This window comes from Epinephelus lanceolatus, chromosome 16, assembly GCF_041903045.1.
Source record: "Epinephelus lanceolatus isolate andai-2023 chromosome 16, ASM4190304v1, whole genome shotgun sequence".
Taxonomy (NCBI): Eukaryota; Metazoa; Chordata; class Actinopteri; order Perciformes; family Serranidae; genus Epinephelus; species Epinephelus lanceolatus.
Genome location: NC_135749.1, coordinates 478336 through 505898, shown reverse-complemented (window position 1 = coordinate 505898; position 27563 = coordinate 478336). Strand labels below are relative to the sequence as shown.

The 27563-nt window shown below is 43.1% G+C and overlaps 1 protein-coding gene across 2 annotated transcripts; it reads right to left on the bottom strand.

The window, feature by feature from the left end:
- Positions 1 to 5629: 5629 nt before the first annotated feature.
- LOC117264010 (uncharacterized) lies at positions 5630 to 24766 on the bottom strand. 2 transcript variants are annotated; one of them, XM_033637800.2, is made up of 2 exons: positions 24628 to 24766; positions 5630 to 9006 (listed from the first exon to the last, which is right to left on the bottom strand). In XM_033637800.2, exon 2 carries the CDS (start codon positions 8982 to 8984, stop codon positions 7251 to 7253), a length of 1734 nt encoding a protein of 577 aa, XP_033493691.2. In that variant the 5' UTR covers positions 8985 to 9006; positions 24628 to 24766; the 3' UTR covers positions 5630 to 7250. The 2 variants fall into 2 exon arrangements, 1 of the variants encoding a protein (XP_033493691.2); XR_004502226.2 differs by lacking the exon at positions 5630 to 9006 and adding an exon at positions 24078 to 24523.
- Between the last annotated feature and the right edge of the window lie 2797 nt (positions 24767 to 27563).

Here is a 27563-nt window from a genome sequence, read left to right as displayed (position 1 = left end):
TCAATGTGTTCATGTGTTCAATGTGTTCATGTGTTCAACGTGTTCAGTGTGTTCATGTGTTCAATGTGTTAATGTGTTCATGCGTTCAATGTGTTCATGTGTTCAATGTGTTCATGTGTTCAGTGTGTTCAGTGTGTTCAATGTGTTCATGTGTTCAATGTGTTCATGTGTTCAAGTGTTCAATGTGTTCATGTGTTCAATGTGTTCATGTGTTCATGTGTTCATGTGTTCAAGTGTTCAATGTGTTCATGTGTTCAGTGTGTTCATGTGTTCAATGTGTTCATGTATTCAATGTGTTCATGTGTTCAATGTGTTCAAGTGTTCAATGTGTTCAATGTGTTCATGTGTTCAATGTGTTCATGTGTTCAATATGTTCAATGTGTTCATGTGTTCAATGTGTTCATGTGTTCAATCTGTTAATGTGTTCATGTGTTCAATGTGTTCATGTGTTCAATGTGTTCATGTGTTCAATGTGTTCATGTGTTCAAGTGTTCAGTGTGTTCATGTGTTCATGTGTTCAATGTGTTGATGTGTTCAATGTGTTCATGTGATCAAGTGTTCAATGTGTTCATGTGTTCAATATGTTCATGTGTTAATGTGTTCAATGTGTTAATGTGTGGATGTGTTCAATGTGTTAATGTGTTCAATGTGTTAATGTTTTCATGTGTTCAATGTGTTCATGTGTTCATGTGTTCAATGTGTTAATGTGTTCATGTGTTCAATGTGTTCGTGTTCAATGTGTTCATGTGTTCAATGTGTTCATGTGTTCAATGTGTTAATGTGTTGATGTGTTCAATGTGTTAATGTGTTCATATGTTCAATGTGTTCATGTGTTCAATGTGTTGTGTTTAATGTGTTAATGTGTTCAATGTGTTCATGTGTTCAATGTGTTAATGTGTTCATGTGTTCAATGTGTTAATGTGTTACTGTGTTCAATGTGTTTATGTGTTCAATGTTTTCATGTGTTCAATATGTTCAATGTGTTCATGTGTTCAATGTGTTCATGTGTTCATGTGTTCAATGTGTTCATGTGTTCAATGTGTTAATGTCTTCAATGTGTTCATGCGTTCATGCGTTCAATGTGTTCAATGTGTTCATGTGTTCAATGTGTTCATGTGTTCAGTGTGTTCAGTGTGTTCAATGTGTTGATGTGTTCAATGTGTTGATGTGTTCAAGTGTTCAATGTGTTCATGTGTTCAAGTGTTCAATGTGTTCAATGTGTTCATGTGTTCATGTGTTCAATATGTTCAATGTATTCATGTGTTCAATGTGTTCATGTATTCAATGTGTTCATGTGTTCAATGTGTTCATGTGTTCAATGTGTTCATGTGTTCAATGTGTTCAATGTGTTCATGTGTTCATGTGTTCAATGTGTTCATGTGTTCATGTATTCAATATGTTCAATGTGTTCATGTGTTCAATGTGTTAATGTGTTCAATCTGTTAATGTGTTCAATGTGTTCATGTGTTCAATGTGTTCATGTGTTCAATGTGTTCATGTGTTCAAGTGTTCAGTGTGTTCATGTGTTAATGTGTTCAATGTGTTCATGTGTTCAATGTGTTCATGTGTTCAAGTGTTCAATGTGTTCATGTGTTCAATGTGTTCATGTGTTCATGTGTTCAATGTGTTCAATGTGTTCATGTGTTCAATGTGTTCATGTGTTCAATGTGTTAATGTGTTGATGTGTTCAATGTGTTAATGTGTTCAATGTGTTCATATGTTGAATGTGTTCAATGTGTTGTGTTCAATGTGTTAATGTGTTCAATGTGTTCATGTGTTCAATGTGTTAATGTGTTCAATGTCTTAATGTGTTACTGTGTTCAATGTGTTCAATGTGTTCATGTGTTCAATGTGTTCATGTGTTCATGTGTTCAATGTGTTCATGTGTTCAATGTGTTAATGTGTTCAATGTGTTACTGTGTTCAATGTGTTCAATGTGTTCATGTGTTCAATGTGTTCATGTGTTCATGTGTTCAATGTGTTCATGTGTTCAATGTGTTAATGTGTTCAATGTGTTCATGCGTTCAATGTGTTCAATGTGTTCAGTGTGTTCAATGTGTTCATGTGTTCAATGTGTTAATGTGTTGATGTGTTCAATGTGTTAATGTGTTCAATGTGTTCATATGTTGAATGTGTTCAATGTGTTGTGTTCAATGTGTTAATGTGTTCAATGTGTTCATGTGTTCAATGTGTTAATGTGTTCAATGTCTTAATGTGTTACTGTGTTCAATGTGTTCAATGTGTTCATGTGTTCAATGTGTTCATGTGTTCATGTGTTCAATGTGTTCATGTGTTCAATGTGTTAATGTGTTCAATGTGTTACTGTGTTCAATGTGTTCAATGTGTTCATGTGTTCAATGTGTTCATGTGTTCATGTGTTCAATGTGTTCATGTGTTCAATGTGTTAATGTGTTCAATGTGTTCATGCGTTCAATGTGTTCAATGTGTTCAGTGTGTTCAATGTGTTCATGTGTTCAATGTGTTCATGTGTTCAAGTGTTCAATGTGTTCATGTGTTCAATGTGTTCATGTGTTCAAGTGTTCAGTGTGTTCAATGTGTTCATGTGTTCAATATGTTCAATGTATTCATGTGTTCAATGTGTTCAATGTGTTCATGTATTCAATATGTTCATGTGTTCAATTTTTTTTTTCAATTTTATTTATAAAGCCCAATATCACAAATCACAATTTGCCTCACAGGGCTTTACAGCATACGACATCCCTCTGTCCTTAAGACCCTCACAGCTGATCAGGAAAAACTCCCCAAAAAAACCCTTTAACGGGGAAAAAAAAAAACGGTAGAAACCTCAGGAAGAGCAACTGAGGAGGGATCCCTCTTCCAGGACGGACAGACGTGCAATAGATGTCGTACAGAACAGATCAGCATAATAAATTAACAGTAATCCATATGACACAATGAGACAGAAAGAGAGAGAGAGAGATGCAGGTAATGACAGTAGCTTACAACAACATTAATGAAAGTAATAATATTATAGTTATAGTTCTGGCTACTGTGGTACAATATGTTGAAAGTATGTATTAGTATCAGACAGTATACTTGTGTGACAATAGTCATATGTGTATAATAACAGTAGAAGTATGACTAATGACTAATGATGGCAGCAGCAGCAGGAGGCATCTGGCAGGACCACGGCAGCAGCACAACCACACACGTCACGCTGTCCAGGCACCGCTGTGATATGAGTTAATCTGAGAGACAGTGGAGCACAAAGGCTCCGGAGAAGAAGCCGAGTTAGTGACATCCAGAATGGCCGAGTTAGCAAGATGCAGTAATAGGATGAGAGTGAGAGAGAGAGAGAGAGAGAGAGAGAGAGAGAGAGAGAGAGAGAGAGAGAGAGAAGGAGAGAAGGTGCCCGGTGTATTATAGGGGGGTCCTCCGGCAGACTAGGCCTAAGTCAGCCTAACTAGGGGCTGGTACAGGGCAAGCCTGAGCCAGCCCTAACTATAAGCTTTATCAAAGAGGAAAGTCTTAAGTCTAGTCTTAAATGTGGAGACGGTGTCTGCCTCCCGGACCGTAACAGGAAGATGATTCCACAGGAGAGGAGCCTGATAGCTGAAGGCTCTGGCTCCTGATCTACTTTTGGAGACTTTAGGGACCACGAGTAACCCTGCGTTCTCAGAGCGCAGTGTTCTGGTGGGATAATATGGCACTATGAGCTCTCTAAGATATGATGGAGCTTGACCATTTAGAGCTTTATAAGTTAACAGTAGGATTTTAAATTCAATTCTGGATTTTACAGGGAGCCAGTGCAGAGAAGCTAAAACAGGAGAAATATGATCTCGTTTCTTAGTTCCTGTTAGTACACGTGCTGCTGCATTCTGAATTAGCTGGAGAGTTTTTAAGGACTTACTAGAGCTACCTGATAATAGAGAGTTACAGTAATCCAGCCTAGAGGTAACAAAAGCGTGGACCAATTTTTCTGCATCTTTTCGGGTCAGGATAGGCCTAATTTTCACAATATTACGCAGATGAAAAAATGCAGTCCGTGAGGTTTGTTTTAAATGAGAATTAAAAGACAAATCTTGATCAAATATTACTCCGAGGTTTCTTACGGTAGTGCTAGAGGCCAGAGCAATGCCATCTAGAGAAACTATGTCATCAGATAAAGAATCTCTGAGTTGTTTGGGGCCAAGAACAATAACTTCAGTTTTGTCTGAATTTAACATCAGGAAATTGGTGCTCATCCAATTTTTTATGTCTTTAAGGCAGTTATGGAGTTTAGTTAATTGATTACTTTCTTCTGGCTTCATCGATAAATACAACTGTGTATCATCCGCATAACAATGGAAGTGTTCAATGTGTTCATATGTTCAATGTGTTCATGTGTTCAATGTGTTCAATGTGTTCATGTGTTCAATGTGTTCATGTGTTCAAGGTGTTCATGTGTTCAATGTGTTCATGTGTTCAATATGTTCAATGTGTTCATGTGTTCAATGTGTTAATGTGTTCATGTGTTCAATGTGTTCATGTGTTCAAGTGTTCAGTATGTTCATGTTAATGTGTTCAATGTGTTCATGTGTTCAAAGTGTTAATGTGTTGATGTGTTCAATGTGTTAATGTGTTCATGTGTTCAACGTGTTCGTGTTCAATGTGTTCATGTGTTCAATGTGTTCATGTGTTCAATGTGTTCGTGTTCAATGTGTTTAAGTGTTCAATGTGTTCAATGTGTTCATGTGTTCACTGCGTTCAATGTGTTCATGTAATCATGTGTTCAATGTGTTCATGTGTTCAATGCGTTCATGTGTTTCCATGCCCCTCTTTATGTCTCCAAAATACAGATTCTGGTTTTAATGAATCTCAGTTTTGCAAATGCTAAATTAGCGATTTGGAAAAGCCAGATATAAACATAAACTTGTTGGAGTGGGCTGGACTGATGGTCGCAGCTTATCTGAGGGTCCAACACGCATTTTATAAACTGACCAATAATCTGAATGGTTCCAGAGATGTGTGGGCTGTCAGGCTCTGTGGGGCCGAATCTTTAGAAAGGTAGATGGTTTTTTACATTTTGTGTGATTTGTGTATGAAATATGAATGTTTGATTAATTTATTCTGAAACAGGTTTTAAACAACATTAATTACATTGATCAGAATGTCCCATAAATAAAGTTTTTTTTTTTATCGAATCGGAATCGATTCACAGCCACTGTGGAAGGAGAGTCTTCTTCTTCTTCTTCACAGCGTTCTGACTCTGATAACAAGAAAAATGATTAAAGAATATAAAAGAATTATGAAATAAAAACATACATATATATATTAATAAAATAAAAATAAAAATAAATAAATAAATTAAAATAATAATAATTCACTCCTCTGGCCGTCAGAATAAAAGTGCATCTTAAAGATTTGACCCAGAAATGAATAATCAGTTTAAGAAGACTAATATGAATATTGTAAAATACACAGAGAGCAAAGCTACAGGTGAAGAGACAGTCTGATGATTAAACAATGACACTCAGTCTCTCTGTGTTCACAGACTGATGAAATATAAACATAAATATAAATATATTACAGAACATGAAGCAGACGGGTATGAAGCTTTTATTGTGTTGTTATTGCTTAAGTTGTGATTCGTTCCAACAGAGAAAATAAAAACAGGAGACACAGGAAGTTCAGTCAGGATCAACATGTAATAAATAAATACAAATAAAAGTATGATCAGCAATAAACATGATTTGAGTTTTATTTGGTGTCCTGACGGCTGAGGGAAACAAACTGACTCTGAGTCTGCAGCGTCTGTCACATGGCCACGCCTCAAGAGTTGGTTTTATTATTAGCATCATTATTATTTTTTTTATTATTAGTATTATTGTCATTATTATTATTGTTTTTATAATTATGATTATTATAACTTCATTTTTCCGTAGTGGAGTTACTGTTGGCTCTGATGCATGAACTGGAGCCGACAGCAGAGGGCGCTGAATGACTCAGTTTCTTCATTAATTAAAACAATCATTAGGTTGATTCAATCAATAATTCCATGTCTTAACTAACATAAAGCACCACTGACTTTTGATCAAATCAAAATATATTTTCCATGTCAAATACTGGTGTTAATACAGTCACTCTCAGGCTGTTCCAGATATTTATTCAATGTATTTACAGCTTTTTCTTTAAGTCATATAAATGTTTTATTTTGATCATATTTTTTTCCTTTTGAATATTTGTAATAAGTGTTAAATCGTTTTTGTTCTTTTAATTCCAAATAAGATCAATCAGTGATTACAACTAATAATCAAACAGCCCATTAATCAATTAAATGACTTACTCAATCACTTCATGAAATACTTCCATAAACAATCATAAATCATGATTTCATTTCATTCATCCACACCTTGAAGTATCTCCACTGTCAATAAATAACATCTTAAAATCACCTCAGAAATCGACCACGTCACGAAATTATGTGAATGAAATGAAAATAATGTGTCGACACACAGCACTGTCTTAAACTAGATGAAGAATGAATGAATGAATGAATGAATGAATGAATAGCAGGTCCTGCCACCTGTGTGACAACGCGGCTCGTGCGCTACATGACTACTTAATTTTTGGGAAGCTGTAAATCGTAGTTATTTGTGCTGGTGTCAAACATCATCGTCGACGCTCACAGATTTGTTCAGACCTGATTCTCTGAGCAGAGACAAACAAAGATCAGTCACGTGCTCGTGACTGACTGACTGACTGATTCCATCAGACCAGGCCAGCGTCTCTCTCTCTACACCTACAACAGCAGAAGCTTCGGTCGCCACACTGACTGAATTCATGAGCTCACCGCTGTCTTGATTTGTTCTTGATTGTTTTTTAATTTCTGCCTTAACATCAATATTTCTTCTTCCACATTATTTTTGTTTTTATTTCTATTATTTATTTTATCAGTATTTTTTTGTTATTCATTCTTATTTTTGTTTTCCTCATTGTTATTGTTTTTGTGATTATAATGGTCAGCTCTTATTTATTATTATTGTTGTTCTTGTTTTCATCTCACATATTCATTCATGTATTTTCCCAGATGTTGTTGTCACATCATCACTAGCCCCCCCCCCCCCCCCCCCCCGGTTCTGAAAGAATCCTGAAGAACAAGTCCAGCTCCAGATGACTGAGGATGCTGCATCAAATAATAAAATCAGAATGAACTGTTTTCTTTTGATAATGTGACTAAATAGTCATTGTGGTGCTCCATGGTCACAAATTGTTCAAATCTGACAGTTTGTTTTTTCTTTCTCGTCTTTCTAAAACTCGCTGTCGTCCCCCTCAGGTTCAGGACTCTCCGCCGTCCTGTTGTTAGGTTCTCTGGTCTCCTTCCAATCATCAATACTGACTTCAATCTCAGCTACAACAATGTCTCTGATCCTGCCATCAGTGTCAGACTGTAAATCTGGATCTGGATCTGGGTTCCTGTCTGGTTCTGGTCCTCCACAGTCTTCTCCGCCATGGCGCTGTGAGGACTGGCGGCCAACACACCGATGGTTCCTGAGCTGATAAACCCAGGTGAATTTCAGATCGCAGTCAGAGCAGCTGAACGGTTTCTCTCCGGTGTGAATCCTGGTGTGCATCTGTAAGTGCCCGCTCCTGGTGAAGGTCTTCTTACAGACAGAGCAGCTGAATGGTTTATCTTCTGTGTGGACTCTCATGTGTGTCTGTAACCTGTCACGCTGTCTGAAGGACTTCCCACAGACACTGCAGCTGAATCGTTTCTCTCCGGTGTGGACGCCCATGTGAAGCTGTAAACTTCCCTTCTGTGTGAAAGACTTCTGACACACAGAGCAGCTGTAGGGCTTCTCTCCTGTGTGAGTCCTCATGTGCGTCTGTAAACTTCCTCTCTGTGTAAACGATTTCTCACACACTGAGCAGGTGAATGGTTTCTCTCCTGTGTGGGTTCTCATGTGTGTCTCTAAGTATCCACTTCCTGTGAAGGATTTCTGGCACACGGAGCAGCTGAAGAGTTTCTCTCCCGTGTGGATCCTCATGTGTGTCTGTAAATATCCGCTCCGTGTGAACGACTTCTTACAGACAGAGCAGCTGAATAGTTTCTCTCCAGTGTGCGTTTTCATGTGCGTCTGTAGATAACCACTTCGTGTGAAAGATTTCTCACACTGAGAGCAACTGAATAGTTTCTCTCCTGAGTGCACCGTCATGTGGATCTTCATATTAGTCTTGTTGTTGAACCTTTTCCCACACTCAGGGCAGCTGAATGGTTTCTCCCCTGTGTGAGTTTTCATGTGCGTCTTCAGACCCGCCTTAAGGCCAAATCTTTTCCCACACTCGGAGCAGCTGAATGGTTTCAGGCCTGTGTGACTGGTTGAGTGTCTCTTCAGATCCACCTTGTTGCCAAACGCTTTCCCGCACTCGGAGCAGCTGAAGGGTTTCTCTCCGGTGTGGATTCTCATGTGCGTCTGCAGATGTGCGCCAACGGTGAAGGACTTCGTGCAGACGGAACAGCTGAACGGTTTCTCTCCTGTGTGAGTTCTCATGTGGATCTTGAGATGTGTCCTGCGGCCAAATGTTTTCCCACACTCGGAGCAGCTGAATGGTTTCTCACCAGGTCTACGTCTGGAATCAGTTTTCAGGGAGTTTAAACCCGACTGAGGTTCTCTGGTCTCGTCCAGGTCATCAAGACTGACTTCAATCTCGGCTACGATTGAGTCTTCATCACTGTCATCAGTCTCAGCTTCAGAAGACTCTCTGGGCACTGGTAATATGCCATCTTTGGGCACTGGTCCTGGTCCTGCTGGTCCTCCACAGTGGTGTCCCTCAGACTGAGGTTTCTCTTCATCATCTTCACTCTTCACAGCGACAGGAGTGAATGTGAACTTGGTGATATCAGCCTCCTCCAGCCCTTGAAGCTGCTCTCCCTCCTGACTGCTCCACAGTTCCTCCTCTTCCTCTTTAATGTGTGGGGGCTCTGGGTCCTCCTGGTCCACACTGGAGCTCCACTCCTGCTGCTCCTCTTTAACCACGATCATTTTGTGTCGTTGGTTGGTGGAGCTGAAATACAGGAAAACAATTATTAATGTTTAATCGCACATTTTAACATCAATAGTTTAATGACACATGACGAACTCCATCAGCATCAATTTTAATAATCAAACATGATTCATCAAAGGAATTATTAGCACTCCAGCACCGATCGCAGGCAGTCACCAAGGCCCTCTCAAAACTGAAGAAATGATTAGGGACTAGACCTGGTAGGTACATGTAATACTTCAAAACGTACAAAAACCCAACAGGAAGACGGCCATTTTGAATTTTATGTGGAATTTTAGTGCATTAGGCCCGTTTCCACTGAAGAAGTTCCTGGTACTATTTAAGGGGCAGGAACTACTACAGGAACGTCCTCTCGCTCGGCCCTCTCAACCGCTGTGTCTCCACTGAGAGAGCGGAGTAGGAGGAGGGTTCCTGTAAAGTTACAGGCTCTGGATGTGATGTAATCGTTGCGTGACCATTTTGACCGGGGCGACGTAGGGACGTTGTTAGCTGTTAGCCCTTAGCGGTGTCTGTAATAACTCAGTAAATGGCCCGTGAAAAAAATATTTTTTTTTCCAGCGGATGTCTTAGTTACAACATGATTGAGCTAACTGGAGTAGTTTCATGTCGTATCTGACAACGGGAGGCTTTTAACAGATGCTGCTGTTAGCTGTCCCTGTCAGCTGCAGCCACTGATGCTTTCTAGACATCGTGATTTCCCAAAACTGAATAAATACCACACATAGCAACACAAAACTGCTTTGCTAGCTGAATCATGTTGTAACTAAGATATCCGCTAGAAAATATATTTTTTTCACGGGCCATTTAGTGAGTTTTTTTTACATGTCGGCGGAAGCTATATGAACGAGCTAATCCTCGTCTGCTGAGTTTTAAAAATGCCGGCTATTTTGTAGCTTTCTGTTGACGTCACATCCCTCCTTGAGTATATCCAGTCAGCACCAAGTAAACCCCAAGCCCCAGCCAGGAGTCTTTCGGGGCCGTTCTGAGTACCTACTCCGAGGCAGGGACTTGTTTAGCCCCTGTAAAAGTTCCGGAACTCTGTCCTTCAGGGGTGGTTCCTGCGGTGGAGACACGCACCAACGGCCCCGTAAAATTACCCCGAAGTTCCTGCGGTGGAAACGGACCTATTTTTTTACCATTTCAAGGGGTCGTACTTTGATGAACTCCTCATTCACATTTGATCCAATCGACTTCAAATTTTGCCTTGAATATCTTTAGACCTTGGACATGCAAAGTTGTTAAAAGTTTGAGTTTTCGTCGAACTGTGTGACCGTGACGAGGCATCGGTTTTTAACTCAAGCACACACATGATCCAACCCGCACCCTACTCAGTCTCCCTCTGTTAGCACTCCACTGAACAGCCGAGACCCTGGACCAGATTATGAGATCCTGTCCAGTTTTTGACAAAAGACTAGTGTTCAATCAATCAATCAATCAATTTTATTTATAAAGCCCAATATCACAAATCACAATTTGCCTCACAGGGCTTTACAGCATACGACATCCCTCTGTCCTTATGACCCTCACAGCTGATCAGGAAAAACTCCCCAAAAAAAAAACAAAAAAAACCAAAACCCTTTAACGGGGAAAAAAAAACCGGTAGAAACCTCAGGAAGAGCAACTGAGGAGGGATCCCTCTTCCAGGACGGACAGACGTGCAATAGATGTCGTACAGAACAGATCAGCATGATAAATTAACAGTAATCTGTATGACACAATGAGACAGAGAGAGAGAGAGAGAGAGATGCAGGTAATGACAGTAGCTTACAACAACATTAATGAAAGTAATAATATTATAGTTATAGTTCTGGCTACTATGGTACAATATGTTGAAAGTATGTATTAATATCTGGCAGTATACATGTGTGACAATAGTCATATGTGTATAATAACAGTAGAAGTATGACTAATGACTAATGATGGCAGCAGCAGCAGGAGGCATCTGGCAGGACCACGGCAGCAGCACAACCACACACGTCACGCTGTCCAGGCACCGCTGTGATATGAGTTAATCTGAGAGACAGTGGAGCACAAAGGCTCCGGAGAAGAAGCCGAGTTAGTGACATCCAGAATGGCCGAGTTAGCAAGATGTAGTAATAGAATACAAGAGAGAGAGAGAGAGAGAGAGAGAGAGAGAGAGGGAGAGAGAGAGAGAGAGAGAGAGAGAGAGAGAGAGAGAGAGAAGGTGCCTGGTGTATTATAGGGGGGTCCTCCGGCAGACTAGGCCTAAGTCAGCCTAACTAGGGGCTGGTACAGGGCAAGCCTGAGCCAGCCCTAACTATAAGCTTTATCAAAGAGGAAAGTCTTAAGTCTAGTCTTAAATGTGGAGACGGTGTCTGCCTCCCGGACCGTAACAGGAAGATGATTCCACAGGAGAGGAGCCTGATAGCTGAAGGCTCTGGCTCCTGATCTGCTTTTGGAGACTTTAGGGACCACGAGTAACCCTGCGTTCTCAGAGCGCAGTGTTCTGGTGGGATAATATGGCACTATGAGCTCTCTAAGATATGATGGAGCTTGACCATTTAGAGCTTTATAAGTTAACAGTAGGATTTTAAATTCAATTCTGGATTTTACAGAGAGCCAGTGCAGAGAAGCTAAAACAGGAGAAATATGATCTCGTTTCTTAGTTCCTGTTAGTACACGTGCTGCTGCATTCTGAATTAGCTGGAGAGTTTTTAAGGACTTACTAGAGCTACCTGATAATAGAGAGTTACAGTAATCCAGCCTAGAGGTAACAAAAGCGTGGACCAATTTTTCTGCATCTTTTCGGGTCAGGATAGGCCTAATTTTCACAATATTACGCAGATGAAAAAATGCAGTCCATGAGGCAAATCTTGATCAAATATTACTCCGAGGTTTCTTACGGCAGTGCTAGAGGCCAGAGCAATGCCATCTAGAGAAACTATGTCATCAGATAAAGAGTCTCTGAGTTGTTTGGGGCCAAGAACAATAATTTCAGTTTTGTCTGAATTTAACATCAGGAAATTGGTGCTCATCCAAGTTTTTATGTCTTTAAGGCAGTTATGGAGTTTAGTTAATTGATTACTTTCTTCTGGCTTCATCGATAAATACAACTGTGTATCATCCGCATAACAATGGAAATTTACAGAGTGATTTCTAACGATGTTACCTAAAGGAAGCATATATAGAGTAAATAGGATTGGTCCGAGCACAGAACCTTGCGGAACTCCAAAACAAACTTTGGTACGTACGGATGATTCATTATGAACGTCAACAAATTGAAAACGATCAGATAAATAAGATTTAAACCAGCTTAGTGCAGAACCTTTTAGGCCAATTAAGTGATCCAGTCTCTGCAGCAGAATTTGATGGTCAGTTGTGTCAAACGCCGCACTAAGATCTAATAAAACAAGTACAGAGACAAGTCCTTTGTCTGAAGCAATCAGAAGGTCATTTGTAATTTTAACTAGAGCTGTCTCAGTGCTATGATGCACTCTAAATCCTGACTGAAATTCCTCAAATAAATTATTATCCTGGAGAAAATCACACAGCTGGTCTGCGACTACTTTCTCAAGGATCTTTGACATAAAGGGAAGATTAGATATTGGTCTATAGTTGGCTAACACCTCTGGATCCAGGGTGGGCTAGTGTTGTCACGGTACCGAAATTGGGACCCACGGTACAATACCAGTGAAAGTATCACGGTTCTGAGTAGTATCACGATACCACAGCAAAAATGAGGCAGATGTGCCTTTTGTCATTTATAAAAAGATAAATCACTTTTCTATAATACATCAATGATATTTCAATGGAATAAATTACTTACTGACTTATTCATACTTCAAAAACAGCATCAATAAGTTTTTAACATAGGGGGGATCAAAATAAAATAAATAAATTAAATACACTGAACAAAAATATAAACGCAACACTTTTGTTTTTGCTCCCATTTTTCATGAGCTGAACTCAAAGATCTAAAACATTTTCTATATACACAAAAGACCATTTCCCACAAATATTGTTCACAAATCTGTCTAAATCTGTGTTAGTGAGCACTTCTCCTTTGCCGAGATAATCCATCCCACCTCACAGGTGTGGCATATCAAGATGCTGATTAGACAGCATGAATATTGCTCAGGTGTGCCTTAGGCTGGCCACAATAAAAGGCCACTCTGAAATGTTCAGTTTTGCTTTATTGGGGGGGTCTGGGGGGGGTCAGAAAACCAGTCAGTATCTGGTGTGACCACCATTTGCCTCACGCAGTGCAACACATGTCCTTCGCATAGAGTTGATCAGGTTGTTGATTGTGGCCTGTGGAATGTTGGTCCACTCCTCTTCAATGGCTGTGCGAAGTTGCTGGATATTGGCAGGAACTGGAACACACTGTCATATACGCCGATCCAGAGCATCCCAAACATGCTCAATGGGTGACATGTCCGGTGAGAATGCTGGCCATGCAAGAACTGGGATGTTTTCAGCTTCCAGGAATTGTGTACAGATCCTTGCAACATGGGGCCGTGCATTATCATGCTGCAACATGAGGTGATGGTCGTGGATGAATGGCACAACAATGGGCCTCAGGATCTCGTCACGGTATCTCTGTGCATTCAAAATGACATCAATAAAATGCACCTGTGTTCGTTGTCCATAACATACACCTGCCCATACCATAACCCCACCGCCACCATGGGCCACTCGATCCACAACGTTGACATCAGCAAACCGCTCACGCACATGACGCCACACACGCTGTCTGCCATCTGCCCTGTACAGTGAAAACCGGGATTTATCCGTGAAGAGAACACCTCTCCAACGTGCCAGACGCCATCGAATGTGAGCATTTGCCCACTCAAGTTGGTTAAAACCCAAAAGTGTTGTGTTTATATTTTTGTTCAGTGTAAATCAACCAGCCACCCTCCTCCCCTGACAAGTAAAGAACAGTCCCTTCATAAGTAAAGAACAATCCCTAACGTGCGGTGAGGTTTGTGGGCCGTTACCTGCCACAAAGAGAGAAATGTGAGTCGGGCTTCTCGGTCGCTGGTAAGCCGTTATCTTGGGTCACTGAGCACTATGGCCACCGTATTTGACAGGAATACGTATTCCTGTCTGTGACCCCCGTTCAACCCACAACCGGCAGGATTCGCCTTTCGTTTCTGCTGCAGGTTGAAATCTGTACTCGCACAGCGTGCACCTGAAAGATTTCTTTTGCTCCCACAAAACTATTTTTAGTGGCAAATGCGAGTAAAATGCTCGCACCGTAGAGCTCTGTGGAAAACAAACCACTGTAGCATGTATAAACAAATCTAACCTACAAGTAAAAAGAAATAAATAGTAACTCAATAGCTCAGCTAATACCTGACATGTCACTGGAAAACAAACCACTGCAGCAGCATGTTGAGTGCCAGGTGGCCAGCACACGCCGTTATTGGACGGCGCATGGACACTCACCCGATTGTGATTGGACTCTGAACTTATCCCATAGTAGTGGTTCCATGAGGTACTGTAGCACTACGGTGCTCCAACATTATGGTATCATATGTACTGTGGTGGTTTAGTACCGCGGTCTACCTTTGGTACCAGTATACCCTGCAACACTACAAGAGACAACACTGGTGGAGGCCAACACTCACTGAAAACGTGTTTGACTTTGTGCCGAGCATGTCCGCCTGAAACCCTGGGCCCTTACATGAGGACGTCACATTGTGGCTTTACTTGACCTTATAATTCATTCTACTAAACTCAGACTTGTTGTCCTAGTTTGTGGACACTTTTTTGCCCACCTAGCAGCCTTTACGGAGCGCCGAGATGATGGTCAAACTTGGCTATCTAGAATAAGTCATGACAAGGTTTCCATCAGTGGACATGTGCAAAGATAATCTGCACAACAAACAAATCCAGGTAAAAACAAGATGGCAGCATACTCTGCCGTCATAAAGAATCCAGAGTGGACGACCCGGGGACGGAAAGTCCTAAGACCCTGAGACTGTACACTAGGGATGTCCCGATCACATTTTATTTTGAAACCGAGTCCGATCTGATACTTTGCAAAGCATTAACAAGAAAAAAAAATAATGCATCCAAGTTGTCCCATAAGATTTTTTTTTAATTTAAATAGTATCCAAAAAGCTTATCGGTGGTTCAGCAGCATAAAATGTAAACCAAGTCAATATCTTCTTCTTGTCTTCAATAAACAAAATAGGCCTCTATCTTTTGTAGCGGTTTGACACATGAAACAAATATTTTTCTTTTCCTCAGTCAAACCCCACAAAGAAACCATGAAACCCATAAAACAGGTCCCTCAACACCAAAATGAAAATGATTTTACCTGGTCTCTGTAGAACAAAAGAATTATACTCAATTTTCAAAAATACAAATACAACTGTAATCAGTTTCAAGAATGTAAATATTTTTTTCCACCAAAGAAAAGAAATGTTGAATCCAGTTCAAACAAAAAACAGCACTCCAGGATTTCCAAATAACATATCACAGTTCAATTCAGTTCAATCCACACAGTTCGCTAAACAAAAGAAAACTCCACCCCAGGTTTTCCTGGAAGCAAGGAGGTAAAGAAAATCCACTGTTTGCTCTGACTCAGCTCAGTTTTAAAACATTAATTCAACCCGTCCCGAAGGTTCCAAATAAGGAATAATGAAACGGAAAGTAACCCCCGGCTTGTGCCAACTCACGGGACCGTGGGTGAATGCCGTAATGCTCCGGCGTTGTTTTGGGCGTGGAGGCTCTGTAGGATCCCTTGATATCCATGGCGGAATCTCTGAGGTGAGGCCGGTGGCCGGATGGATGATATTCCACAGGGAAGCGCACCTATTTCGCGGACTTTGAGCGGTGTAAAATGCCGTGGTAGGCCGAATACGCAGAGGAATTCTGGCTCATTTCTCACTCGCCGATGACTCTCGCCATACTGACAGGAGCAGCATAATGTAGGGGCCGGTCAACCTGGGCTCTGCTGATCGCGCCATCCCACTGGCCGATAGCACCGGTGGTTGTGTCTGGCGGTGAGCAAGCCATCAGCTGACTGAGACTGTACACTAAGTCCAGCACCCTGAGACTGCACACTAAGTCCAGAACCCTGAGACCGGACACTAAGTCTAGCACCCTGAGACAGTACACTATGTCCAGCACCCTGAGACTGTACACTGAGTCCAGCACCCTGAGACACTACAGTAAGTCCAGCACCCCGAGACCGTGCACTAAGTCCAGCATCCTGAGACTGTACACTAAGTCCAGCACCCTGAGACTTAGACTAAGTCCAGCACCCTGAGACTGTACGCTAAGTACAGCACCCTGAGACTGTGCACTAAGTCCAGCACCCTGAGACTTAGACTAAGTCCAGCACCCTGAGACTGTACAGTAAGTCCAGCACCCTGAGACTGTACACTAAGTCCAGCACCCTGAGACTTAGACTAAGTCCAGCACCCTGAGACTGTACACTAAGTCCAGCACCCTGAGACTGTACACTAAGTCCAGCACCCTGAGACTGTGCACTAAGTCCAGCACCCTGAGACTTTACACTAAGTCCAGCACCCTGAGACTGTACACTAAGTCCGGCACCCCGAGACTGTGCACTAAGTCCAGCACCCTGAGACTTTACACTAAGTCCAGCACCCTGAGACTGTACACTAAGTCCGGCACCCTGACACTGTACAGTAAATCAAGCACCCTGAGACTGTACAGTAAATCCAGCACCCTGAGAGTGTACAGTAAGTCCAGCACCCTGAGACTGGACACTAAGTCCAGCACCCTGAGACCGTACACTAAATCCAGCACCCTGAGACTGCACACTAAGTCCAGCACCCTGAGACCGTACACTAAGTCCAGCACCCTGAGACCGTACACTAAATTCAGCACCCTGAGACTGGACACTAAGTCCAGCACCCTGAGACCGTACACTAAATCCAGCACCCTGAGACCGTACACTAAATCCAGCACCCTGAGACCGTACACTAAATCCAGCACCCTGAGACTGGACACTAAGTCCAGCACCCTGAGACTGTACACTAAGTCCAGCACCCTGAGACCGTACACTAAGTCCAGCACCCTGAGACCGTACACTAAATTCAGCACCCTGAGACTGTACACTAAGTCCAGCACCCTGAGACTGGACACTAAATCCAGCACCCTGAGACTGTACAGTAAGTCCAGCACCCTGAGACCGTACACTAAATTCAGCACCCTGAGACTGTACACTAAATCCAGCGCCCTGAGAGTGTGCACTAAGTCCAGCACCCTGAGACTGTACACTAAGTCCAGCACCCTGAGACTTAGACTAAGTCCAGCACCCTGAGACTGTACACTAAGTCCAGCACCCTGAGACCGTACAGTAAGTCCAGCACCCTGAGACTGTACAGTAAGTCCAGCACCCTGAGACAGTACACTAAGTCCAGCACCCTGAGACTGTACACTGAGTCCAGCACCCTGAGACACTACAGTAAGTCCAGCACCCTGAGACCGTGCACTAAGTCCAGAACCCTGAGACTGGACACGGAGTCCAGCACCCTGAGACAGTACACTAAGTCCAGCACCCTGAGACTGTACACTGAGTCCAGCACCCTGAGACACTACAGTAAGTCCAGCACCCCGAGACCGCACACTAAGTCCAGCACCCAGAGACTTAGACTAAGTCCAACACCCTGAGACTGTACGCTAAGTCCAGCACCCTGAGACTTAGACAAAGTCCAGCACCCTGAGACTGTGCACTAAGTCCAGCACCCTGAGACTGTGCACTGAGTCCAGCACCCTGAGACACTACAGTAAGTCCAGCACCCCGAGACCGTGCACTAAGTCCAGCACCCTGAGACTGTACACTAAGTCCAGCACCCTGAGACTTAGACTAAGTCCAGCACCCTGAGACTGTACGCTAAGTCCAGCACCCTGAGACTTAGACTAAGTCCAGCACCCTGAGACTTAGACTAAGTCCAGCACCCTGAGACTGTACACTAAGTCCAGCACCCTGAGACTTAGACTAAGTCCAGCACCCTGAGACTGTGCACTAAGTCGAGCACCCTGAGACTGTACACTAAGTCCAGCACCCTGAGACTGTACACTAAGTCCAGCACCCTGAGACTGTACACTAAGTCCAGCACCCTGAGACTTAGACTAAGTCCAGCACCCTGAGACTGTACACTAAGTCCAGCACCCTGAGACTTAGACTAAGTCCAGCACCCTGAGACTGTGCACTAAGTCCAGCACCCTGAGACTGTACACTAAGTCCAGCACCCTGAGAATGTGCACTAAGTCCAGCACCCTGAGACTGTACACTAAGTCCAGCACCCTGAGACTTAGACTAAGTCCAGCACCCTGAGACTGTACACTAAGTCCAGCACCCTGAGACTTAGACTAAGTCCAGCACCCTGAGACCGTACAGTAAGTCCAGCACCCTGAGACTGTACAGTAAGTCCAGCACCCTGAGACACTACAGTAAGTCCAGCACCCTGAGACTGCACACTAAGTCCAGAACCCTGAGACCGGACACTAAGTCTAGCACCCTGAGACAGTACACTATGTCCAGCACCCTGAGACTGTACACTGAGTCCAGCACCCTGAGACACTACAGTAAGTCCAGCACCCCGAGACCGTGCACTAAGTCCAGCATCCTGAGACTGTACACTAAGTCCAGCACCCTGAGACTTAGACTAAGTCCAGCACCCTGAGACTGTACGCTAAGTACAGCACCCTGAGACTGTGCACTAAGTCCAGCACCCTGAGACTTAGACTAAGTCCAGCACCCTGAGACTGTACAGTAAGTCCAGCACCCTGAGACTGTACACTAAGTCCAGCACCCTGAGACTTAGACTAAGTCCAGCACCCTGAGACTGTACACTAAGTCCAGCACCCTGAGACTGTACACTAAGTCCAGCACCCCGAGACTGTGCACTAAGTCCAGCACCCTGAGACTTTACACTAAGTCCAGCACCCTGAGACTGTACACTAAGTCCGGCACCCCGAGACTGTGCACTAAGTCCAGCACCCTGAGACTTTACACTAAGTCCAGCACCCTGAGACTGTACACTAAGTCCGGCACCCTGACACTGTACAGTAAATCAAGCACCCTGAGACTGTACAGTAAATCCAGCACCCTGAGAGTGTACAGTAAGTCCAGCACCCTGAGACTGGACACTAAGTCCAGCACCCTGAGACCGTACACTAAATCCAGCACCCTGAGACTGCACACTAAGTCCAGCACCCTGAGACCGTACACTAAGTCCAGCACCCTGAGACCGTACACTAAATTCAGCACCCTGAGACTGTACACTAAGTCCAGCACCCTGAGACCGTACACTAAATCCAGCACCCTGAGACTGTACAGTAAGTCCAGCACCCTGAGACTGGACACTAAGTCCAGCACCCTGAGACCGTACACTAAATCCAGCACCCTGAGACCGTACACTAAATCCAGCACCCTGAGACTGGACACTAAGTCCAGCACCCTGAGACTGTACACTAAGTCCAGCACCCTGAGACCGTACACTAAGTCCAGCACCCTGAGACCGTACACTAAATTCAGCACCCTGAGACTGTACACTAAGTCCAGCACCCTGAGACCGTACACTAAATTCAGCACCCTGAGACTGTACAGTAAGTCCAGCACCCTGAGACCGTACACTAAATCCAGCACCCTGAGACTGTACACTAAGTCCAGCACCCTGAAACCGTACACTAAATCCAGCACCCTGAGACTGTACACTAAGTCCAGCACCCTGAGACCGTACACTAAATCCAGCACCCTGAGACCGTACACTAAATCCAGCACCCTGAGACCGTACACTAAATTCAGCACCCTGAGACTGTACACTAAGTCCAGCACCCTGAGACCGTACACTATATCCAGCACCCTGAGACTGTACACTAAGTCCAGCACCCTGAGACTGTACACTAAATTCAGCACCCTGAGACTGTACACTAAGTCCAGCACCCTGAGACCATACACTAAATCCAGCACCCTGAGACTGTACACTAAATCCAGCACCCTGAGACCGTACACTAAATCCAGCACCCTGAGACCGTACACTAAGTCCAGCACCCTGAGACCGTACACTAAATCCAGCACCCTGAGACCGTACAGTAAGTCCAGCACCCTGAGACTGTACACTAAGTCCAGCACCCTGAGACCGTACACTAAATCCAGCACCCTGAGACTGTACACTAAGTCCAGCACCCTGAGATTGTACGCTAAGTCCAGCACCCTTAGACTGTATGCTAAGAGGAACGAGGGAGGCCGAGGACTGGTGAGCGTCAGAGCCACTGTTCAGGACCAAACAGCCAAGATCCAGCAACACATCAGGAAGATGTTCCCCAAAGATGAGCTGCTCAGTAAATACCTAACAGCTAACATTAACTAGGTGCTAACAGCTAACGTTAACCTGCTGCTAACAGCTAACATTAACTAGCTACTAACAGCTAACATTAACTAGGTGCTAACAGCTAACGTTAACCTGCTGCTAACAACTGTTTATTAGCTCTTCTCCGTTTTCCAAACAAATACAACATGCTAACATTATTAGCAAAAGCCTATGGCATTTTACATTGTATAAATTAGCCTAGCACCTAGCAGAGATTTCCACTGCTCATATTTCAGTCAGGACAAATCTCAGTGTGTGCGGAGACTTTATTGAAACGGACCTGAGTTCCGGATTTACTCGCAACCGTGTTAATTGGCGACTTTCAGCCGAATGCATCTGTGGTTGTCGTAGTGACAACAACTGTTTTTTCAACCAGGAAGAGAACATGTAGCTGTCCTCGCGACGCCTCTTTATTCCATTTTTCAGAACAATATCAAAACATAGCTGACCTGATCTGTCTTTGGACTCTTGTTGGAGGAACCCAGTCACGGACCAACACTCAGTCACAGTTTGAATCACACTTGTTATGACGGAATGTTGAAAACAGGAAGAGGCCAAGTTGCTTTTCCTGTAAATTTAACTCTTATCTCTCAAAAATGTTCTAAATAGGCTTACACAGTTTGGTCTCTGGTGCCTGTCTAAATAAACATGTGCCATATTAAAGAACCGTTCAGCCCTGTGAAACGTAAAAAAGAACATTTTCACGGGATTCAAACCCGCTCCATCATGGGAACATAGGCGCACAATTAACGTGATGCGCCACTATTGCAACTCCACCACAGATACAGATACACCGACAACATACAGCCAGTTGTGTCTTCAAACTGGGAGGCAGCCAGATCAACTTGTGACCACACAGTCCATGTACTGAGGAACATTTTACAATCTCACTGCTTTCAATACAAAAAGCAGCGGTTTAAACCGACTTAATTCATAAACCTAACGTTTACTGTTGTGCTACAGGTCGATAAAGACAATATTCATATACTCACCTGGAAATACTTTATTTTAAATTAAGCAATAAAGCAGCAACTGTGTAACAGATTTATCTCTAAGATAAATTATCTATTTATGTTGTAGCATTAAGGCGATTAAAACCACAGACGCATTCAGCTGAAAGTCGCCAGTTAACACAGTCGCAAGTAAATCCGAAACTGACCTGTGTTTGTATGGCTGCTTTCTAGTCATCCGACCACTCGAAGTACTTTTTACACTACGAGTCACATTCACACACACGCTTGTCGGTGAGAGAGATCACTCTGATTGGCTGTTCAGGTTTTATTTCCTCGCCCCTGTAGCGAGTGAATCTGCCTGTAGTGAAACCGGGGCTAACCGGTGCTTCCTCCTCAGGCTCCACTTCACTCAGCTGCCCCACAGACCCGCTGCTTCTTCACACTTTAACCTGAATAACAAACCGGAGCTAGCTGGGAGCGGCTAGCGGAGCGTTAGCCGCAGCATGACCGGAGGGAAGCACAGCCAGTTAGCCTCCACTAGTCTCTGAGCTAGCCCCGGCTCTCCCCTCGGCTGACAGGATGTACCACTCTCTCACTCCGCTCTCTCTCACGCAGGCGCAGAACGTACGTGCTACTTGGCCGTCGGATGTAGTCCGTGTAGTGTGTTCAAATGCAACTGACACAGGGCGACGTGAGGCAAAGTAGACGACGCAACAGATGGCTTTCATCACCGCTAGTTCTTTGATGTCGGTTTAGTGTGTCCGCACCTTTACACACTCACACTCCGATGGAAGCATCATCGGGAACAATTTGGAGGAGCTGGGGATCGAATCTCTGATCTTCCGATTGGTGGACAACCCGCTCTACGCCTGATCACAGCCGTCTGATCACAGCCTCTGATCACAGCCTCTGATCACAGCCTCTGATCACAGCCCTCTGTTCACAGCCCCTCTCTGATCACAGCCTCTCTCTGATCACAACCTCTCTCTGATCACAGCCTCACTCTGATCACAGCCTCACTCTGATCACAGCCTCTCTCTGATCACAACCTCTCTCTGATCACAGCCTCACTCTGATCACAACCTCTCTCTGATCACAGCCTCTCTCTGATCACAGCCTCTCTCTAATCACAACCTCTCTCTGATCACAACCTCTCTCTGATCACAGCCTCACTCTGATCACAACCTCTCTCTGATCACAGCCTCTCTCTAATCACAACCTCACTCTGATCACAACCTCTCTCTGATCACACCCTCACTCTGATCACAGCCTCTCTCTGATCACACCCTCACTCTGATCACAGCCTCACTCTGATCACAGCCTCACTCTGATCACAGCCTCTCTCTGATCACAGCCTCTCTCTGATCACAGCCTCTCTCTGATCACACCCTCACTCTGATCACACCCTCACTCTGATCACAGCCTCACTCTGATCACAGCCTCTCTCTGATCACAGCCTCTCTCTGATCACAGCCTCTCTCTAATCACAACCTCTCTCTGATCACAACCTCTCTCTGATCACAGCCTCACTCTGATCACAACCTCTCTCTGATCACAGCCTCTCTCTAATCACAACCTCACTCTGATCACAACCTCTCTCTGATCACAGCCTCTCTCTGATCACAACCTCTCTCTGATCACAGCCTCACTCTGATCACAGCCTCACTCTGATCACAACCTCTCTCTGATCACAGCCTCACTCTGATCACAGCCTCACTCTGATCACACCCTCACTCTGATCACAACCTCTCTCTGATCACAGCCTCTCTCTGATCACACCCTCACTCTGATCACAGCCTCTCTCTGATCACAACCTCTCTCTGATCACAGCCTCACTCTGATCACAGCCTCACTCTGATCACAGCCTCTCTCTGATCACAACCTCTCTCTGATCACAACCTCTCTCTGATCACAGCCTCACTCTGATCACAACCTCTCTCTGATCACAGCCTCTCTCTGATCACAGCCTCTCTCTAATCACAACCTCTCTCTGATCACAACCTCTCTCTGATCACAGCCTCTCTCTAATCACAACCTCACTCTGATCACAACCTCTCTCTGATCACACCCTCACTCTGATCACAGCCTCTCTCTGATCACAGCCTCACTCTGATCACAGCCTCACTCTGATCACAGCCTCACTCTGATCACAGCCTCTCTCTGATCACAGCCTCTCTCTGATCACAGCCTCTCTCTGATCACACCCTCACTCTGATCACACCCTCACTCTGATCACAGCCTCACTCTGATCACAGCCTCTCTCTGATCACAGCCTCTCTCTGATCACAGCCTCTCTCTAATCACAACCTCTCTCTGATCACAACCTCTCTCTGATCACAGCCTCACTCTGATCACAACCTCTCTCTGATCACAGCCTCTCTCTAATCACAACCTCACTCTGATCACAACCTCTCTCTGATCACAGCCTCTCTCTGATCACAACCTCTCTCTGATCACAGCCTCACTCTGATCACAACCTCTCTCTGATCACAGCCTCACTCTGATCACACCCTCACTCTGATCACAACCTCTCTCTGATCACAGCCTCTCTCTGATCACACCCTCACTCTGATCACAGCCTCACTCTGATCACAGCCTCTCTCTGATCATAGCCTCACTCTGATCACAGCCTCTCTCTGATCACACCCTCACTCTGATCACAGCCTCTCTCTGATCACAGCCTCTCTCTGATCACACCCTCACTCTGATCACACCCTCACTCTGATCACAGCCTCTCTCTGATCACAGCCTCACTCTGATCACAGCCTCTCTCTGATCACACCCTCACTCTGATCACAGCCTCACTCTGATCACAGCCTCTCTCTGATCATAGCCTCCTCTTCACCGTTTATTGTTTGTGAAATTAAAGTCAACCAGAGTTTTGTCTCCACAGAGGGAAATGGTGTCAGCTGGCAGAGACAAGAGGAAGCATCACTGTGACGTGGAGTTACATTTCTGGAGGTGCACGAGACAAACTGTGTGGATGTTTCCGCTGATTATAAAACTACAACACATCTTTGTTGCAGTTCTGTCCTCTTGAAATGAACTACAAAGTTGTTTTCAGGATTTTCTCATCTCGTGGAGGAATGATGAAAGAAAAACACCCTGAAATATAAAGAAACGATTTTCAGTCAGCAGCTCAGACTGTCCCCGTGTGTCCTCCAGGAGGACATCCTGTCTGGGTCCATGTCCCAGTGTCTCTCAGTCAGCAGCTCAGACTGTCTCCATCCTCCCAAAACACTCTCACTGACAGCAGCAGAAGGAATGAGACGTGTTAGCAGGAGCTAGCTGTGGCTAACGTTAGCAACATTAGCAGTGAAGCTGTTTCCGGCGGGAGAAAGAAAACAAACCTGCTCTTTGTAGTTTTATTTCAGCTTTGAAGTCCACATCCAGCTGTCTGTGACGTCACAAGGTCTTTACTAAACTAAACTCTGGAGCCTTTTCACTCCGCCGTCCTCCGCACGAGACTAATCACTACTGTAGGTTCCTCTTCTTTTTCGTTTTGTTTTCCGGCGGTTGGCATCCGGCATTTGGTGCATTACCGCCACCTTCTGCTCTGGAGTGTGGCTCACACACACACACACACACACACACACACACACACACACACACACACTTGCTTATCCTCCTGATTTGTTCTGGATTTCTTGTTGTTGCCTTCTCATCAGTCTCTCTCTCCACCGACCAACTTCTCTCCCTTCATGTGTGTTTCTCTCTCAAAGCTCTTTCCATCCTCGCATACCGAGATATCACCCACTCCATCTCATTGCCATCCTCTTCATCACTAATTGACGTGATGAAACATTCAGAGTACAGTTTGTGCTCCCGGGTGATCGTTCTTACGCCAGAAGTATTTTAATAATGTCAATGACATAAATCATCGTGACTGAGTTACACAGCCTCAGACATATTAATGACATCATCATTATTTTTATCATGTATCATCATTATCGTTCACAACGAAACCATTCATTATTGACTTTTTTTTCAACTTTATTAAACAAAGTCTGGCGTTATATTCAAAGCTTTCAATTTTCCAGACTGAGCATTTGCAGCATATTTGTAACAGTACATATATCAAAAATAAAATAAAATAAAATAAAATAAATAACAGAATAGAAGTCAGAGGTCTAGACAGAAATGAATGCATTCAAATTGTCATAAACAGTCAAGGCTTGTTTGGTTTGAAGACATTTCAGTGTTTTTTTTAAAGTTGGTTATCTCATTCATATAAACTGAGAACAGTGGGTGGCTCTTCATGATTCTGCATCTGTGGATAAATTGTTTTGCAATGATAATTAAACTGTTACACATCATTTCCCGTTTTTTTTTTGTTTTGTATTATAACTCCATACTTAATGTCCTTGTATTCCAGCTCGGGCGACTGAGTGACCTTTTCAGATATGCAGTCTTGAAATGCTTCCCAAAACACTCTGGTATAAGTACAGTTAAAAACAAGTGTTCTAATGTCTCAGTGTCAGAGTCACAAGAAGTACAGTGGTTTTTATCGATGTTGAATCTTTGTCTCAGAAACTCATTACAAGGATAGACATCATTTAAGGTTTTAAAATGTGTTTCCTTAGCTTTCGGTGATACGGGTAGAGTGAGGCATCTGGCTCTAATTCGGACTATAATCTCTTCAGGATAATCTTTGAACAGATTTTTTCTTTTTAATGATAAAGGGAAGAGATTAGACGTGAGGACACCTCGTATGATTTTGTTAGTACATTTTTTATCTATGAAATTAATATCATCTATAAAAAGTGACGGCATCATTCTTTTATCATAAAGCAACATTCCTTTTACCATGTTCACCTTGTGGAATTGCTTTGATCACCACTGAGTGTTGTTGTTTAGTACACTTCATATTAAATTGATTAACAAAATCATCATAGTCAAGAAAGTTTCCTCTTGAATCCATTAAGTGCAAAATCGACCAAATACCTCCCTCTACCCAGTCATTAAAAAACAAAGATTTTCTTCTAGACAAGACACATCTGTTGTTTCAGATGGGAACAGACTGTGGAGTAAAGTTATGATCATAAATTAGTTTCCAGTACAGGAGGACCTGCTGATGAAACTTGGACAACTTAACTGGTAGCTTGGTGATATTAACAGAAAATCTATCCCATTTTTCAAATATTTTAGAGGGAATATGAATGAATATAAAAATGAAACCAGAAACCACTGACATTTTTTAGATTGTTGCAACCATTTGAGTTTCATCATGCCGTTCATTGCTTCATAGTCGATCACATTTAGACCTCCTTCATCTAACTATTTTACCACATCCCCTTTTCTCAGATAATGATGTTTATTTTTCCAAATAAAATTAAAATTTGTTTGATTAATTGATTTAATTAAATGATCAGGAATGGGTAAAGAGAACGCTGGATAGCCTATGTTAATCTAGAAAGTGCTTCAATTTTGGGGCTCAAAATACGTCCAAAAATTGACATATCTCTTTGTAACCAGGAGTTGAGTATATTTTTACTTTTCTTTATGACAGTCATAATATTTAATTCTTCTCTGGTTTTACAATCCTTTGTTATGGTCACTCCTAAATATTTCACTTCATTCTTCACTGCAGTTCCATATAAGTCAATTGGTTGAAGATCATGTATTGAAATTAGCTCGCATTCTTTTAAATGTAAGTACAGTCTAGAAAAATGATCTATTTTATTGATTACCAAAGGGATCTGTTCTGCCCTCTTGAGGAAGATCGTGGTATCTTCAGCTAGCTGAGTTATGGTCAGATGATTACTTCATACATTTAAAGGCTCAATGTCGGGGTTATTTTTAAGAAAAACTGCTAATAACTCTGCAGCTAAAATAAATAATAAAGGAGAGCAGGAACAACCCTGCTGGACCACACGTTTAACCTCAAATCTTCTAGTTGTTCCTTGAGGGAGAGAGACTGAACTGTTAATATCCTTATACATTATATTAGTTACTTTAAAAAACTGTGCACCAAAGCCAAAATACTCTAAGGATTTCATTATAAACAATTGCTCAACAGAATCGAAGGCTTTGTAAAAATCTAAAAATAAAATAAAGCCTTTATCTTCAATTAAATATTTATAGTCAAGTAAATCAAGAACCAACCTAATATTATTATGTATAGACCTGTCTCTATAAATCCCGATTGAGTTTCACTTATTGTCTGTCCTAAAATAAGAGTAAACAATTTGTAGTCAACATTTAATAAAGTCATTGGTCTCAGGTTATCAACATACCTTTTGTCCTTACCAGATTTGGGTAATAGAGTAAAGACACCTTGTTTCAT

What these genes read in the sequence shown, in the direction of transcription:
- LOC117264010 (XM_033637800.2), bottom strand. Translation starts at nt 8,984, where the DNA reads ATGATCGTGGTTAAAGAGGAGCAGCAGGAGTGGAGCTCCAGTGTGGAC.